This window comes from Anguilla rostrata, chromosome 2, assembly GCF_018555375.3.
Source record: "Anguilla rostrata isolate EN2019 chromosome 2, ASM1855537v3, whole genome shotgun sequence".
NCBI classification, from domain to species: domain Eukaryota; kingdom Metazoa; phylum Chordata; class Actinopteri; order Anguilliformes; family Anguillidae; genus Anguilla; species Anguilla rostrata.
The window spans coordinates 50232515-50251724 of record NC_057934.1 but is presented as its reverse complement, the minus strand read 5'-3'; the positions used below and the strand labels follow the sequence as shown (position 1 = coordinate 50251724).

General features: G+C 44.0%; 1 protein-coding gene across 1 annotated transcript; it reads left to right on the top strand.

Moving 5' to 3' along the window:
- Window positions 1–191: 191 nt before the first annotated feature.
- On the top strand, window positions 192–18381 carry ubald1a (UBA-like domain containing 1a). The gene is made up of 3 exons (XM_064322819.1): window positions 192–449; window positions 1096–1155; window positions 16549–18381. Exons 1-3 carry the CDS (start codon window positions 342–344, stop codon window positions 16843–16845), a joined length of 465 nt encoding a protein of 154 aa, XP_064178889.1. The 5' UTR covers window positions 192–341; the 3' UTR covers window positions 16846–18381.
- Window positions 18382–19210: the final 829 nt, after the last annotated feature.

The window sequence follows — 19210 nt, the reverse complement described above, 5'->3', positions numbered from 1 at the left end:
TGGAAAAAGTTTTCTTCAAAAATGTATTTTCCATGTAATTATATTCACGTTCCGTTCTCTTTGGTAAAACAAAGTGCTCCATCAGTTTCACACACCCGATGTACAGGAGGATTTCACAGCATACAAGTCCCACTTTCCCTCAGTCCCTCCCATTGGCTGCCATTGCTTGTCAATCAGGAGGCGCTCCGTACACTGGCACTGCTCATACAGTAAATATTTGTGTTTGCTCAGCCGGCTGTAATGGTGGATGACTGAAAGAGAAAGAGACAAGAAATATTCACAAGGACTGAATTCCTGGTTGAACACTAAAACAGACGCTTAGACAATAAGCTCCGGCGAATATGGATGAACTTAAGCACCAAGTGATGATAAACCAGTTTGTCCTGACAGCTGGATGTGCGGCGGACCAGGCGAAGCAGCTTTTGCAAGCGGCACATTGGCAATTCGAGGTAACATTCTGGGACTTGTGCTAAATAGCTAACGTTAGTGTTTATGTGTGATAGTGTGATACTAGCATATCGAATACAGCCACCCATGTTTTGGTTATTTCCATGTATGTAGGCTATATTTGTATGTACGTATGTTCCGCTGTAGGCTATTTTATTGGATTTACAATCTCTACATTTGTCATATTTGGCTACGATTGAATCGAGCTACAACATTCATCTGTAGGTCACTACATCCAATGCGATACTAGTGTAGCTTCTAAGCAAGCTACGTTAACTAAATACTATAAGCCTTTTCCATGACTCTTACAGCAGTCGCTTGCTACTATAGGTTAATGCTATTATGCAATAAAGATGACCGCTCAATGGTTGCATTCATATAGCTTGCTAACGTTAAAGCCTATTTGACGACTAAATATTGCATCACACAGAAACTAGCTAGAAATTATTTATTGATTGTAAAAATCGCTTTTGTATGGAAACATAACAGCGCGGTTAATTTGAACATTATCTATGTTATTGTTAGCCATTTGTAGTATACATTGTATTCAGTCTAGTTTAAGTGTGCAGGCTTGCTGCAATTTAAAACCACGTTGGCGTTCTGCTTGTAACCACTTAACCTAAGCCACATTTTTGCTTTTTGTTGTAGACTGCGCTCAGTGCCTTTTTTCAAGAAACCAATATTCCATACAGTCACCACCATCAAATGGTGAGTATACATTTACATGAACAGAATGTCCGTTTTATTGTTATTATTATTTTATTATTATTTTTATTGACATCAGAAGTTGTTGTGTTATTATTATTATTGTTATTGTTATTATTATTATTATTATTATTATTATTATTATTATTATTATTATCCACATGTCCGCCATGTTGGGAAGACGCGAGTCTGACAAAAATAAACACAGGCAGCCACGTTTATAGCGGGTGGTTTGTGTTCTTCCCGGTAACATCGTAAAATGTAGCATCTGAATCTGAAAGGAAAGCATGTCGGTGAGGTGCAGAAAACTTTTTTTTGTTTTTAATTGCGGCATTGAAAATATGTATCAGAAATGTGGGGGAGGGTGTTTCCAGGAAAACAGTGCACATAATTAACAGCGTTGAACAGCAGTTTTTGCTTTTGTATATCCGACCCTTGAACACCGTGGTTTCTAACCGCCGCACGGGCAGACGCTCTTTACCATGTTAAACTAGAGCGCCTGCATTTTATCGCCAGATTTGTTGTTATATATTCATTATTTTTATTTTTATATTTTCACTTATTATGTAAGTGCTCATCCAACTCGTATACGACGTTAAAATAAGAGATGTACGCTGAATAAAAATCTGAATTTCACAACCGACGTATTTACTACCGGCCACTTTATTAGGCACACATTGCTAGTACCGGGTTGGACCCCCTTTTGCCTTCAGAACTGCCTTAATTCTTCGTGGCATAGATTCAACAAGGTGCTGGAAACATTCCTCAGAGATTTTGGTCCATATTGACTTGATAGCATCACGCAGTTGCTGCAGATTTGTCGGCTGCACATCCATGATGCGAATCTCCCGTTCCACCACATCCCAGAGGTGCTCTATTGGATTGAGATCTGATGACTGTGGAGGCCATTTGAGTACAGTGAACTCATTGTCATGTTCAAAAAAACAGTTTGAGATGATTTGAGCTTTGTGACATGGCGTTTTATCCTGCTGGAAGTAGCCATTAGAAGATGGGTACACTGGTCATAAAGGGATGGACATGGTCAGCAACAATACTCAGGTAGGCTGTGGCGTTTAAATGATGCTCAGTTGGTACTAAGGGGCCAAAAGTGTGCCAATAAAATATCCCCCACACCATTACACCACCACCACCAGCCTGAACCGTTACAAGGCAGGATGGATCCATGCTTTCATGTTGTTTACGCCAAATTCTGACCCTACCATCTGAATGTTGCAGCAGAAATCGAGACTCATCAGACCAGGCAACATTTTTCCAATCGTCTATTGTCCTATTTTGGTGAGCCCGTGCCAGTTGTAGCCTCAGTTTCCTGTTCTTAGCTGACAGGAGTGGCACCAGGTGTGGTCTTCTGCTGCTGTAGCCCATCTGCTTCAAGGTTCGACGTGTTGTGTGTTCAGAGATGCTCTTCTGCATACCTCGGTTGTAACGAGTGGTTATTTGAGTTACTGTTGCCTTTCTATCAGCTCGAACCAGTCTGGCCATTCTCCTCTGACCTCTGCCATCAACAAGGCATTTTTGCCCAGAGAACTGCCGCTCACTGGATATTTTCTATTTTTTTGGACCATTCTCTCTAAACCCTATTGTTTGAGATGGTTGTGCGTGAAAATCCCAGTAGATCAGCAGTTTCTGAAATACTCCAACCAGCCCGTCTGGCACCAACAACCATGCCAAGTTCAAAGTCACTTAAATCACCTTTCTTCCCCATTCTGATGCTTGGTTTGAACTTCAGCAGATCGTCTTGACCATGTCTACATGCCTAAATGCATTGAGTTGCTGCCACATGATTGGCTGATTAGATATTTGCATTAACGAGCAGTTGAACAAGTGTTCCTAATGAAGTGGCCGGTGAGTGTATATACGCGCGCACACACACACACACACACACACATTTGTCCACTGCGTTATAGTGTAAGGTAGGCCGGCCTGAATCTGGTGATTCTGATATTTTGGTTGTGTGTGTGTTCTCGGATTAATACGTATATATTTTGTCAGAAATTATTGTATAATTTATTTCACTTTTCTAAATGTCATTGTGAAGGTGTATGACCAAAATACAGCCATTGTCCTAGGGCCTTCATTGTGCATTGTATTGTGCATGGACTCACTGTAGTAATAGCCAACTGTGTTGTTTTGAGTTGAAGGAGTGGGTCGTTGAGTGGACATTTTCAGTTTTGTCTTCTTACGAGTCCGTAATCAAATGAAAACTATTACTGAAGGAGCCCTGGGGCAGCTTTGAAGAGGGCCAGATGGTTGAGGAACTGGAGGGGTGACATGTTTGGAGAAGTTTGGAGATATGTTGGTGCAGAGTGGTTACCAGGATCAGCATTGAAATGATGCATAGAGAGATCCAGAATTAGTGGAGGGAGCTGAAGAGAGTGAACTGTGAAAGAAAAGGAGAAGGTTTGTTGGGCAGAAGCACTCTCTGACTTCAAGGAGTTGGGCAGCATTCATTATCCAGGTTGGAGTGGTCAGTTTGTGGAATATATCCGGTCCATTTTAAACTTTTGCTGGGAGCAGCTTCATGTTCAAAACACTGTGTGCATAGAGATTTCAGCACATTGTTTCTATATAAACAGTTGTAAATTTACGTTATTTTTATCCACTTTGTTAATGCAATTAAGTGAAATTCATGGTTGCTAGCAAACTGTTCTAGAGAGTTTGTCCAATAATATAATCAGTTAACAGCAGTCAACTTTCATTTTATTTCATTAAGCTAAACATTTACAAAATTAGAACTTTTTTTAATGTGGTGTGATCAAGAAGATAAAATGCAGTTTATAATATTTATGGATTTGGATTGTTGTGAGTTCAAGTGTAAAACGCATATACTGTTCAGAAATGATGAACAATAGAACAGTGTTTTAAGCATTAATTCATATGCTTAAAACACTGAATTAATTATGAATTAATTCACAGTACTCTCATATGCATGCCACATAGATATGAATTTTGGAAGGAACTTTGTCTTGGTATTTAAAATACTAAAGTCACTGTAAACCCTGTGTGTCAGCATCCATGACAAATGTTCAAGGCAGAGAAGTTTCCAAAACAGTATTCAGAAGGCCACTTAAATACTGTAGGTTTCACAATGTAAGTAGGGTCAGCAGTATCCTAGACTAGGGCTAAGCTTGGTCCATCACTGCTTTGTAAGATCCTTCAGTTGCTTGGGATTTTTCTCTGGGTTCAATCCTGATGCACTATTTATGTTTTGAATTTGGAGCCATTTGTTCAGCATTGCAGAATGTATCCATTTACAGTGGAACCACTTTCTACCGTTTTTGCATGGTTGTTCTGCAGCTAAATTGTGCTGCTTGGCCTGCGAAATGTAATCCACTTTGCCCCAGCTGATACAATAATTATGACTCGTGGCCATGAGCCTACAGATGCTTTTGAAGTAATGCAGGGTTTGGCTGCCATATATAACTTTTGTGATATGAACTAGAGAAATGCTTAAATGTAGAAATAGTTATCCTTTAAGCAATTAAAATAAGACATTGTGTCCTAGTCTGGACAGTGCTTCTGTTGCTGAACACCCCAGCTCAATGTTACACTGCTGGCACAGTACACATTATCTTTTATTTATTCGGCCAGGAAAATGGCAGGAAAATTATTAGTCAGGAAAATGGTGAGCATTGCTGGGCTGAATGGCCTGTCCTCATCATTATGTTATCCTATGTTTTTGCTTGTCTTTGTGCACATTAATATTCAGATTAGTTTGCCCGTTTTCTTCAGTCAGGTGATGAAGTAGCACATTAGTGATGCTCTGCTTCCAAGTACAGCATAGTGCTGTTTTTGTTAGTTTGGCAGCTCCAGAGGGATTCAGCATAGCTCGTGCTTTTCAATAAACGGACGCACGAGTGCACGTGCGTTCAAACCTAAACTACCCTCTCGTCTGGCCAGCTGCTCCCGTCACCTACATCTCACAGCCTGTCTCACTGGATTAGTTCCTGCGGCTTTGGATTGTATTGTAAAATGGGGGGAGTAGCTTACACTTCAAATTGCTTCATTTTCCCTGAAGAAGCTTCAAGGCCAGACGAGTGCAGAGCCATGTGCACTGAAACAGACAGGATTCTGTAGCAGGCGAGATTGTTTCACAACATGCAGTCTGCTTCTCCAGAGAGTGACTCATTATGGAGCTAAGCAAGCTTGCTGAATGGCTGCTATATCGCTCTTTGAAGAGTCCCTAGATATCTGGATCATCACAACTGGATTCTTATGGAAATGAGGAAACAGGGTCATAGTGGGACTGCAGGAATACAGAGCAGCCTCCACCAGCACAGTTGCATAAGAGGCTTAACCAATAGCAGGGTGGGGCTATTTTTTAGTGGTCACATTGGACGTTACAGTGAAAGCACACTGCCCCATTCACATGGGTAGGCTAAGTCTACTCGAAGCTACACTTACCAACAACAATGTGAAAGTGTACTTTGAAAACGAAACCTGAAAAACACACAGACCTTGATGTATATCTTCAGAGTGACTGTTGTTCTTTAGTTTTCTCTGTTAAGGCCTGTTTCATTTATGTTTGCTCGGTTGAGTGTGCAATCATGAAACATGTCTGTCTCACTGTTGAAAGTAACAGTATTTTCTGTTACATGGCACCACTTTGCAATACCTTGTTATGAAACTCTCTTGCAGTGAGTTCAGTCCCATTGGCTGACTGCAGAAAGGGCTGACCCCTGGCTCACTAATGTGGGAGCTATTACAGAGTTCAGTTCTCTCCGGAAGACTCCGGTCTCATACTGCATGCTATTGCATGTTCCCCCCCCCATACTCTCTCCCTAGGAGCCTCCACCCCGCTTCTGGCCACGTATGCTCACGTGTAGGCCCGCATAAACATAGGCACTGCTACGGGGTCCAACAGGAAGTGTGACTCGTACTCGCAGAAAATGGTTCCTTTCTGCGGCACGGGGCTGAGCAGGGAAATCTGGGAGTGGGGCAGGGGGACTGACAAAGGGCCTGAGTGTTTTCAGGCTGAGGGTAGGAGGGCTTCTGGTCTTACCTTCCAGCTTCCCAGACCTCTGGCTGTTTCTGAGGGAGAGTGCCATGTCAAAACTCCCTTCAGGCCAGTCTGTTTGGGATTTCTCACAGTGAAAGATAAAGACACGGGTCATCGTTTGTTGGGAACCTGTGTGGAAAATAGAGCAGGTTCCTTCAGGACCAAAACATGACTTACCTCAGTCAGTTTTGGCTTTCTGTTGCTGTTTGTATTCTTGTCTGTTTATCAAGCATGCAGTGTATTGGAAACAGGACAATATGAAGTGAAATTGTGCGAGGACCATGAAAAGTGGCGTGGGTGGATTAATCAGTGTGTAGTGTGTAGAAGAATGTTTTCCCCTTTTAATACGATGAAAAGAAAGTGTTGCTCATTAATCCAAAATCTTGTGAAGAACTGTTTATTTTTTAATGAATTAAAAGAGAAATGTTTATTTTATTTGAATCAGTAACGGCAGTGTGAAGATCAGGCAGTGTACAGATCGTCGCATGGCTTATTCGAGTGGTGGTGTTGCCGCAACATAAACAGTGTGCTTTTGGGCTGGGCCTGCGGAGTATCCATTTTACATTTGGTAAAGGAATGTTGCTCTGGAGGGAGTGACTTCATGGCAACTATGAAACGTGCACCACAGTAACCGCGGGTTCACCGGGGGCACGCAGTGCGAGCAGAGCGCGCTCCAGCAGCGGGGAACAGAGGGCGTCAGTCCTGCGAGCCGCGCTGCGCTCTCGCGGCTTCCAGCCGCCGGCGCTGAGGGGCCCTTGTCTCTGGAGCCGCCCGGCGGGAGGCCCCGCGGCCGGAAAGGGAGAGCGGATGCTCTTTCACCTCCGCCGCAGCGCTCGCAAAGTGCTGCCGCCGGGGCGAAGGCCGTCAGCGAAAAATGGAGAAGTGAGAGCTCTGCCTGTCACCCCCTCTGCTGTTACCGTAACGCTAATCGAGCTGCGCCGCTTTCACGTGCGGCCGTGTGAGATGTTTACGTACTGCGTGTGGCCAGATTCGAGGCTGCTAATCCTCTCCTTTCACCGCTCCGGTTCAACTCCAAATAAAATCTGACCGCTGCCTGTACTGACGAGAGTCAGTCTGTTCTGAAGTTGGTGAACAATAGACTAAATAAGAACGTGCTCTTCCACTGCCTCACAGCACTCATAAAAAGGGAATTGTGCAGTTCTGGAATAATAAAAGGAAAAGAGGTGTGCAGCTGAAAACTGCGGTGCCATTCATGATTGGCTTCCAGTTAGTGAAAGCAATCAAAATAATTTTGCCCTCCTCTTCCCCCAAAAGAACCTCAGATCAAAGCAGTTGAAAAGCTTCTTTTCCCAGCAGCGTGAATGAGTGGGGTTTTTGTTTCTGGAAAATGTGAGTTCTGAGGTTTGTTTTTGGGCGTGGCATCTTCAAGTACTGACACGCAGGTTCAAGGGTCATTTGCGTGAGCTAAGACTGTGTGCTGCAAATGAAAATAATTTTTTTTTTTTTAATCTTCGAGACCCAGGTCAGGTTTCTTTAACTGCTCTGTAGCTTGTTTTGAAAGAATTGCCAAGTCCTTGAATGTAGGTACATTTTTAAAAACGTTCTGTGTCTATCAGTGGGAGCTGCAATGGATTGTGTTTCTCCCTGTCTGCCCCACAGCCTTTTTGCATTGAAGGGGATAGAGGTCTCCCTTATATTTAATCTGGGCGGATGAGAGAGGGCTATTGTGTTAGAGGAGCCTTTGTTACATTGTCAAGGCTGTAGAATTCTTCTGATGGATGACTAGAGGAAATTGTATTTTATAATCCATTCCATTTGAGGGGATGTTGGACTAACATGTTAATTTGGCGCTATGCCAGGATCATCTATAAGGCAAAAATGCACCAGCTCTTATGAACCATCTATCTGATCTGTCACATTTAAATATACGTCCAGAAGCCCACCGTCTATCGTTAACAGCGTTCGCTATGTCTGTTTGTTTTGTTCCTGCTGCGTTCTGTCTCATTTTATGCACCAGATGAATTTCCCGCAGCAGATGAACAGTTTTCCCTCGGCGGATGAACAGCTAGATTTGCTGTTGTGCTGTTTGCCGTGTTTCTTCTAACCTGCTGAGATGGGAAGTGGTTCGTAAATGCTCCTTTTTACCAGCGCCAGAGTAGCGGTGAGAGAGACACACCGGGGGCTGGAGGAGGAGGCTGCGCTGTGCTGCAGCGGCAGGCTGGGGGATGCGTCAGAGACGCGGCCGCGGTATCGCACGCACGTGCTCGACGCGTAACGTGCTCGACGCGTAACGTGCTTGACGCGTAACGTGCGCATTTCAGTCCTCCGCCGCTCCCCGGCCCTCCCAGGGCCAGGCGGTCCCCCGCCCCTCCAGCGGCTTGGCCTCGGCCGACGGGTTTCTAGGAACGAGGTTTCCCAGAAGGCCGAGTGTCTGGCGGCCGAGGGCGGGCTGGCAGGGAGGACGGAGAGAGCGAGCGGCGCCGGAGCGCGGAGAGCGGACGTGTTTACGAGCCGCCGCGATCGCTAGCCAGAGCCAGAGCCCGCAGCTGCGTGCGCTGCGGACACAGGGAAGTCTTCAGGGGCTGATAAACTGCTGAGCTCAAACATGACTTCCACGGGGTAGCAGAGATTATGGGGTCAGCTGATTGAGCCAGAGGGGCCTCTCTCTAGGCCAGGACATGGGCAGTCAGTTCTGTATGAAAGCCACTTTCCCTCCGGGAGAGCTGTACCCAAGAAAACCGTGGCAGATTATTCTTTTGCTCAAAGCCGTTCTGAAGCATTTATGCCCTCTGTCTGTTGAAATTATCGCTTGACATCCCAGTCCAGTCCTGACGTCCACCATATAGCTGAACGTTATTCTTTTCTCATTGTTTTTCTGCCACGCGAGCACATTTGTTCCATTTGTTTTCCTGAAAAACAAGCAGGCTGACAGTCTGGACAATTACCACCGTCCCTATTCACTGGAAAACATCCCTGCAGTGTGTCAACAGTCAGACGAAGACAGGTTAATGATCAAGCTGTTAACTGGCCGATCATTTACCTGCAGCCTGTAGGTATTGAATGTGCATTTATCTCTTTATGTAAAGAGAAGTGCGGAGTTTAGAGGAAAAAGCCCAGTGCTATGCTGCGGTTCCTCTCTGTTTTCTCTGTTTTGCACATCCTTATGCCCTTTAGAAGCCTTAATGCTGGTCTTATTATAGAATTTTTTATTTTTTTTTCCTGAATTTAACCATGTGCTCTCGGCACCATCCTCTTATCTTCTGTTCCTTTACATCTCTCACTCTTCATTACTTTGTTCCACCTCTCTCTCCTCTCTCTCTCCTCTTTCTCTTTCTCTCCCTCTCTCTCTCTGTCCTCACTCTCTCTCCCTATCTGTCTCTCTCTCTCCTCCCCCACTCCTTCACTGTCTGTCTCTCTATGGGGCTCCAGACTTAGCCAGTGGATCATGTGATTTTGCTGGCCACCCTGCTTTATTATGGAAGTACAGTGAGTACTTTACTGGAGGAGACCATTAATTATACTATTACAGACCACATCATTGTATTAATTATAGAGTCCCCGTGGAATTCTGCTGTAGGACTGCCCATGAATACGTACACAGACATACATTTTGTCTGACTTTTCACTAAAACATTAAACGTAGAGAGTCACAAATATGTCAAGAGATGGTCTCGAATCTATCACTGACAGGTTGTATTTGAAAACAATCCCCTATTATCTATCATGCATTCCACTATAGCGTTGGAACAAGGCATTCTTAAAAGCTTTTTCAAATACCCATACATGCTTCCAGAAGTTGTTTGTGGAGCCCAACTGCCATTTTGTGTTACTTTGTAGGATACTTAAATAGCGTAGAAAGAAAAACATACAGAAAGTTTTCCGGTTTCCTTAAATGAACCCATCCCAGGGATATTAAGGAGACCGAGACGTGTAATTTGCTGTTGATGCCCCAGTGGGTGAGTTCGCATGCCTGCGAGTGCCGACATGAGATGCTATTTAAAAATGAGGCGAGGAAGACACTGATTTGGAAATTGAGAGACTATGATGAATTTTATTGAGATGTGAAGGGCAAAGTGAGCCTAAATATAGTGAGAGAATGCCGGTGAGCACTGTGCCAAGATCCCCTGTGTAAACTGCCACAGACCCAAGCCAAAACCGAACACTTCGAAATTACAGTACTTTACATCCACGTGTACGCATGCACACGCGCGCAAGCCAAACCAGACGTTCTGAAATTACATTACATCCACTGAAATGCATGAACGCACACACCATTCTAATATCACAATTTATTTTGGTTAAATGTACCCTGGGAGTTTTATTTCAAAATACCCCACTGTAGTTTATCAAACTGATTTGTCTACAGTGGTTGGACTAGAGCTACAATCTTGCAGAATGTCAAGGCTGTATCACATTTTTTCAAATCATATGTGTTGCAGACTGTGTAAATAAATAAAAATTGTATAGTGAAGTCCCTTTTATTTTAATAACAGTCACAGTTATTTTGACTGTATTGGTTTAGAGTGTGGATGAACTTCAACAATTTGAAAACCAAGCCACATAGCTACTGCTTGGTATCAGGAAAACAATTCTGTAATAGAAGATAGAGAGTATTTGAATGGCTCCCTGTAACAGAATATTAAATATGAAAATGAATTCATTCTTGTTAAGTAATGGAGTTGTTGGCAGGCACTTCTTTCTAAAGGACTTCAGAGCACGAACTCCGCTGTCATTTGACCACCAAAATAGTGCATGTTTCAGAAGGTTCCTTTTTTTTGACCAAAAACTCAGTTGCCATTAAATAGAGGTGTTTTGAAACTTAAACTTCTCTGATCAAATGTATGTTCACAGCATCGGAGTAGGAGAGGACGGTGCTTTACAAAGGTGCCACTCCAAAAAAAGAGTAGTCAAGAAAGCACAACACTCACCCAAGCAATCAAAATATATTATTTTCAGTATTTCAGTCATATTAAAATATTGTAAATGCACAAAATGTATTTGTTAATGGGGAGTATGGCATGAAATGAAAGGCTGAGTGAGCAGCAGTAACCCAGGACAGTTCCTGTACATCTGTCATAATAAGCCTGCGCCGCTAGCTTCTGTTCTAGCTGTCTGAAAAGCAGTTTTTCGTGGCATTCAAAACCTTAAACAGTGTGACTGGGAGGGAGCAGGAAGACTTATCATGCCATTCGTGCCTCTGTTGTTATGGGATGAATCAAGCGAACGCTTAAATAAATTTGCCTACTGAGAGGGGTATCGTCTTAAGATATTATTTCAACTATGATTTACGGCGTTCACCGATAACTGTTATTGCTTTGCACGAAATGATAAATATAATGATTGAAAAGATAAAGTTAATTGTTATGTTGTACAGACAACTATAGAGACATACAGGCACATGCTCTGACATCAGATATGTAATAGAGGGACGCCTGTAGGGAAATTGCTCATATAATGTGTATGTATGTTAGGATGTGAGAGAGAGCTGGGATTGGCATATTCTTACATGCATGCGTGTGTTGGGGAGATAGACGGAGAGTTTCCAGGAGGGCGTAAGCGCATATTAGATACGTGTTCAAACCGATCCTAATCAAAACTGTCGACACCACCTCATTAGTCAGACTTAGGGCGGGCAGCCGCTTCATCCGTTATTTTTACCTGAAGCACCTGCGGTGGCTCAGAGCTGATCTGAAGGAGAGTGAGCGTGCGAGGGGGAGACAGAGGGGAAGGTCACCCTTCGAAAGACAGCTATGGCGCCGGTGCGTGGAGCCGCGCCGTGTCCTCACATGACTACAGACACTCGGGGACAGCGAAGCCGTGAATTAGGGAAGCGCACAATGGGGGGCTTGTGTGAGGCTGAAAACCAAGCTAATCAGCGGGACGCTATCCCCAGGACAACACCAGAGTGCCCGCCCCATTGTTATGCTAATGTTAGACTTGTCCAAAACGTTCTGCCCTGTTTTCAGGACTTTTTTTTCCACCTGAGGTGTTTTAAGACTCAACAGATGGAGGCCGCTTGGTAAGATGCATCCTTTATCAGGATCTGCTAATATGTATTCATTCTGATGAGCTCAGTCAGGCGCAACAAGGCCTTTGGCTATCTGAGCGTTATCCCCTGTCTTCCGCCTAGAAACAGACTGCGCCCTCTCCCAAGACGCACCCTGTCTGACTCATGAGCACACCCTCGCAGGTGATGGCTCAGGTGGGATCTAGTCAAAGCTGGTGCTTTTGTCTCAACAAAATATAATATGCTGTATTTATAGCCTTTAGTAAAATAATACAATAGAGATCACACAAGAGACAGAAATAGAGCATTTAATAGATACATTTTCTTCAGGAAGATCTGTGCATGCTCTTTCACTTTTATGACAATGTGTGAAGTATTTGAAGAATAGGCAGTTGAGAATAACATCTTCGAAGTTACAACAGCGCTCTCACATCAATGTGTAGTGTTTGGCATTTGAACGGAAAAATAGGTCTTCAGTTTATTCGCAGTAGACATTTAAATCTTCTGTTGATGTCACTGCAAAGGCATATGTTCCCAAATCCCATGTAATTTCAGCTGTAAATAGGGCTGGTCAGAGAATGCAGTGGGCCACACAATAAATAATAGCTCATTTGTCTTGTATTGGAAAATTCCGGTTGGGTACACTGTTCAGAGAGTGCTTTTGGGAAGGAGTGCAGTTGAACGAGTGCAGTTGACCACCGTGTGTGGTAAGGCACACACGATGTTTAGAGCCATTGGCCAGGGTCAGAGTCTTGCCTGTGAATGTGATAAAACAAACAAAAGTAAACAAGACACGGAGCAAACTGCAGAAGGGCTGCCTTTTATAAGCATCCCTAGACTTCATTCCTCATTACCAGGTCCTTCCTCACAAACAAAGTGTTTCCATAGCAACTGCGCAGCAGAGTACAAGGTCTGCTGTGTGTGTTTGTGTGTACAGTACTGGCTCATCTGAGGTGCAGGGCGTTGCAGCTGGGCCGAAGCCTGAGTCAAATGGCCACCGTGAGAGAGACCTTCTTCTCCTCCCTTCAGAACCACCACTTCTTCCCCCCACATCCTCTAACAGCTAGGTTACTGGATCAACCCAGGCCTACTCATGCAGCCTTTTAAAATCGCATCTGTCTTTAAAACTGATGAAAAGAATGCGACGTTTCCCTGTTACTGCAGTGATGCCAAGGAAATGTCAGTAAACCTGTCTGGTCAAAAACAGTGGCTGTCAGTGTTCCTTTATAGGTGTACAGGACTGCATTTATCACATGAGGCAGGCATTTAGGATTCAGGAGCAGGCGAGCTGAAATAGTGCTTCCTTCACACAAACTGCTGATTGATGCTAGGTTGTTGTTCAGAGTATCAAAACACTCAAGAGTAGTCATTACACAACTCTGTTGTTAGAAAAAAAAGCCAATGATGCCATAGTTCCATCTATTTAAAAAAAAAAAAAAAACTGGGAAAAAAATGCATAGCTTTTCTAAGTAGTGAAAAGCAAAGTTAGTGTGCAACCAATGTAATACACATTAAAATGGCTTCCCATCATAAAAGATTAATACCGTTTACTTTATGAATTATTTATTGCAATGCTGACAAAGTCTGAAATATATCATACTATAATATGCATGAAACTTTGTGTGACTAAAAGTATTGCCCATATTGCCTCATGTTTTATAACTACTTCTAGGTGTGTATTCTTGTAGTTCTTTCATCAGAAATAAGCAAGACACTACAAACATGAACTGATGACAAATATTGAGTCTGTCATCTCTAATAATAATAAATGACACTAAATTCTGTCTAACAATGTAAACAAATGGGTGCATTAAACAACGAGAAATCAGTGGGTTAATCAGCAATTAACACAATATTAAATTAGTCCTTCGTTATTGAAATGTAACACAGTAGGGATTATATTGTTTGCTGAAGGTGATGATATTAGCAAATGCAGTACATCTTGTATCTATGATACCGGCATGTTTGCACTGAATTAAGTATTATTTGCTGACCCCAATGTACAGTGCTGCTTCATCTAAGTCATTATTTATTTAGATTGTGAACTTTAAATAATAAACTATCTGAGAAGCTGTGTCATCCTTGCCCTTAAAAAAATGTCATTTAACAATTTGAAAAGAAAAATCAGAACATACATTTTTAATATCTTATTGTAGCATCTAATGCTTATTCTGTTTTTAAATACATAGAAACTATTAAAAATATAGCAAAATAGAAAAATAATTTTATTGGATATAAGAGATATAAAGCTTTGGCCTTGAATTGGCTCTGAAGGCCTTTGTACACTGTTGGTAAAAGTTTCCCTTTTGGCTCACCCATTCCTTGCTTTGAACCTTGACATCACACAAGGTTCTCAGCACCCACTTCCATGGACAGTGATGCTATTGATGTGACACACAGCATTGTCAGACCTGCCCGTGTTCTGGTGTAGCCCTCACCCCCTTACGTTAGAGCTTCAGCCCCTTTCCAGAAGAGCACTGCAGTCTGCTCGTCCCATTGACGCTCTCTGCCTTCACCCTGCTCTCCTCTTCTGGTCGGTGGCAGCTGAATGAACTGCTGCGTAGATTAAAAGGGGCGCTGTGCAACGTATGGGCTTCAGCATCGATTTGAAAAACCGGGGTTTGTTTCCGGATTTGTGGGGATACTCTTACCGGAGATCGATGGGAGCTGCGGCCGGTGTCAAGGTTGTTCTGCCGGTGGCGAGCCTGCAGGGCGGGAGGGAGCCCGGCGCGTTCGGGTTCGGCGGTAAGACGATCTGCAAATGTTTCACATACCTGGGCAAGGGGGGATGTGAGAGCCCTCAGTGGCTGGGAAATCAGATCAGCCCAGGGTGCCATTTTGTGGGGCATTTATTACCTGGGGAAGTGAAAGCTCTGAGCAAGCACTTTTTCCCTCGAAAGGCAGCTATTACTAGTCTGGCATTTTAGGTGATTTTATATCCGTAATGGAAACATTCCTTTTTGTGTGCCGTCAAATACGGGGCTTTCTGCTCTCGATTGCACAGAAGTGGTCTCCAGTCACATGCAGAGACAGACAATTATACGTGGATTTTGATTAAACATGACTCAAATGTTGTTGTCACTGGTCCCCATGAGCCATTTTGCAGATCACAAGCTCAAAGGTCAAGATCACAGAGAAAACATAACTTATGTTTTAAACTTCCTCCCAATCTCTAGCTCAGCTCTGCGCATGGTTTTTAATGAACCTTAACACAAGTGTTCTCATTGTTCTAGAGAACCCACTTGGTTTTCAAGTTAAAAGGTCAGTTGTCACAGTCTCCTTATTAAAATTTTTCTAATACACTTAGACTTACTCTTAGATTTACATTTTTTCTTACAACTGTACGTTCTTCTGTGCAATAGATGACCATTGAAGTAAATGCTAGTAACCATACAGGTATTCCGTTTATAATTCAGTTTCCCCTTAGTCCATCAATATGGAATCCAGGATATTTGCATAGAATTTTATAGATGTCTCCATCCTGGTTCATGTTCTTGTTTTTCATACAGGTGGGTATTTGCTTAAAGACTTGTGTCATCCTGGTGGGGCAAAATTATAGCATTTTCATACACAGTAAATCGCCATGTTTTCCATGTAAAGGCCTACAATGAATCAGTACCCTGAGCCTGATGACAGTGCAGTCCCAAACTAAGGGGTTATTGCACAGAATGCAGACGCCCATGTGCACGAGCGTGCGCTCTCTGAGCACAGACGGTGTGCTGTGCATGAGAGAGACAGCAGGCGCACGGGGAGCCGTGCTCAGACCTGCCTGTGCTGTGTTGATTTTGGCAGGGGGAGGCCAGAGCGGCGGGCGCCCTCAGCGAGGCTATTGTCTGCGCTCCTAGCGTAGGGATTTTCAGCAGGAGGAGGGCCAGCGATGGGAGGACAATGGGGGTCATGTTGGGTTGTGGTGGGACAGCGCGAGGATCTGATCTGGGGGGGATGGGGGTTGGGGGGGGGGGGGTGCCAGGCTACGGCTCGGCCGCAGGAAGCGGAGCCATTGAATGGATGAATCTAAATAAACAGAAGGAACTCTGGGGGAAGGGAAGGAATGTCGGCAGGGTCTTCAGGGACAAGGGAGGAGGGGAGTCCATCATGACCCCTCTCCGCTTCCTTTTATAGAGATGCTTTGAAAGGCCAGGCCAGCAGGGTGAAGGAAATCGGGTTCACGAACTGGCATCTGATTCTGCACAAATCTGACAGATTCAGGGAGGAAAACATCACACGCATTGCTGTACCCATGGACCCGGTGCACTGAGCAGCTCTTATGGCACAGGAGGGGCCGTGTGCTGGGTATAGCCAGGGAAGCTCCAGCGCTGACACCAACTGATAAGATCGTGGAAGGCTCTGACAGTAACTGTGTGTGCACTTTTTCCATGTCTGATGCCTGTCTCTGTTTGCCCCGCTGCAGATGTGCACTCCAGCCAACACGCCCGCGACGCCCCCCAACTTCCCCGACGCGCTTACCATGTTCTCCCGCCTCAAGGCCTCAGAGAGCTTCAACAGCAGCAGCCCCATGGGCTCCATGGCCACGTCTCCGCCCCCTCAGGTCAGCTGGGGCGTGACCCCCCCGGCCCCGAGCCAGCAGGGACTGTGGACACAGGGGCACGCCCCCACGCAGGCGCCCCCTCCTGGATGGCCCTCCGCCGTCACCCAGCAAGCCTCCACCGAACAGAAGGCCAGCGTAGCCATGGAGGCCGAGAGATGAGGGCCCGGGCGGAAGGGGCCCATGCTAACGGGGAGGGGGGTGGGCCAGGGGCAGGGGAGGGGAAGGGGGGGAGGATATGGTCTCCTCCTTCACTAGTGGAAGCCTGAAGAGGGGAATTGGCTCCATAACCAAGAAAACCAAGCAATGTGGACAATTAAGGAGGGTGAAACCAATATACAGTTAATAATAAAAAAGCGCACACACATTTAACTAAATCAGAAAGCATCAGCCATGTTTATTAGGTTTCTTTTTCCTCAATAAATAGATAGGCATAAAGTTGGAAATTAAAAAAAAGGACTTTTGTGATGTCATGCCCAAGGATTATCTCAAGCATTTCTCTGAAACATGGACGTGTATGGCAGCATCTGTTTCTATTCTTTACTTCTTTCTCCTCTGGAACTGGTGTCTGTGCTGAACTGAGGCCTGTGGTACCAGTGTTTGCACTGCATGAAGAGTGGCGATCTGTCATTGCCGTTTTTCATTTCAAATGTTCATCACAGCGCAAGTGTAAACGTGTAGATATCAGACGCGCGTTTACACTCTCAAGCCAGTTGAAGCAACCCGGACATTTTCCACCCCATCGGATGATAGGAAACTGCTCAGCTCTGCAGTCACCTGACTTTTTTTCAGCCAATCAGGGAATTTCAACAGTTGATAACACAGGACACTTTATATCAAAACCAGGTTTCAACAAATGCATCACCTCTGGTCTTCTCTATCAGTTAAATACTTAATAGGCTTTCTTTATTTGTTTAAGGATTGAAAGGGTGTGGATAAGAACATGGACTGAAACAAAAAACAATTCTGCAAAGATGTGCGGACTTAGGTATTTTTAAATCATGGTATATTATTTTGTATTATTTGGGGGTGTTTAGGTGTTTTATTGTGTTTGAGGGAGGGCAGATCAAAGTCGCCGATGAGCTACACAAAACGAGACTACTGTTAGACATGTTTGTAAGCAGACTTGCCACTTTGCATGATATGTTCAAATGTATACCATCTTTTTGTAGCAAATGTACATTAAAGAAGAGACATTGCTTTGGGGGCAGATCTACATGGATTTTATTCCTTCCCCAGTTTATATTTGTTTCCTGATATGTTGTGATTCTCTGCAGTTGGGCCCTTTGCTCCTGAATTACTTCATGTGAGGGAGGGGGCGCGAGGGAGACACGGGCTAAAGTAAATATGCAAATTCAGGGTAGGAATCATCCCATTTTTTACTATCCAGTTATTTAAAAAAATAAAAACTGAAAAAAACTTGTGTTAAGTGTCAATTCATGTTTCCACCGAAGACAAGTAGAAGGATCGCTTTACACTGAGAGGTAAAACCAGTAGCCCATCTTTAATTTTATTTTTTTCCATTTTCAGTTTTCTAATCAAATTGTCTTAGGATCGCCTGTTCCTAAATGGTTTTTCATGTATTTTTTTTTCTCCCTGTATGACTGTATTGATACCATTCCCACAATATTTGTGGACTACCTGATAATTAACTTATCATTTTTTTTTTGTGTTTCTAAATAAATATTGTATGTCCTATTTGTGTGCCTTCTCCTTCCTGCCTTAATATACTGTGTGGCATTAGATGGTAGCAGAATGCAATCATTGCTCTGATTATTTTAAACGGTGTGCATGGCTGTTTATTACAAGCATTAGATTTTAGTACAGTAATTTTAGTGGGCAGAATGTGCACAACAGCCTTGCTAGACAATGCCCTTTTGTGATGCACATAAGGAACATATTTGAAATAGTGTGAAGGCAATGCAGGTAACACAATGAGGGATTGTACATATTTAATTTAAAAAAAAAAGAAACAATGCACTGTCTGTTTAGTGTCTCCATGATGTAATTTAGGGAGCCCAGCAGCTTGTGCTGAAGCGCTAATGGAGTAAGTGATATCACATACTGCTTATCCCCACACTACAAGAACAAGGTTGGCCAGTCCAGTCAAAACTGCTCCAGGGCCACTTCCTCTGGAGAAAGTGGAAACGGGCCGGTGTTTTCAGTGGCAGCCCTTCTGTGTTCCAGCTCCGTACGGGCGTCTGCTGTATCTCTCCTTCCCATTTGTCGCTGCTGCAGCCTGTCAGCTGAGGTGACCTAGAGGTCAGCCGGTACAGTACGCGGTTAAGCTAACCTGCTGCCGGCCACGGCTTGACCTTCACCCTGCCTGACCAGCATGTGACCGTGTGAGAATGTCAACAGCACAGGTCAGAGGCTTCCATGTTGTGTCTCAGGTAAATTTTTAATAACACATTGCCTAGGAATGTAGCACTTAAAACAAAAAACAAAAAAATCACTCTGTGTCAACAGTGCTTTTGGAGAAGTTAATCCTTGTTTGAGAAATGTCTCACCAAAGCCTTATGCCTGA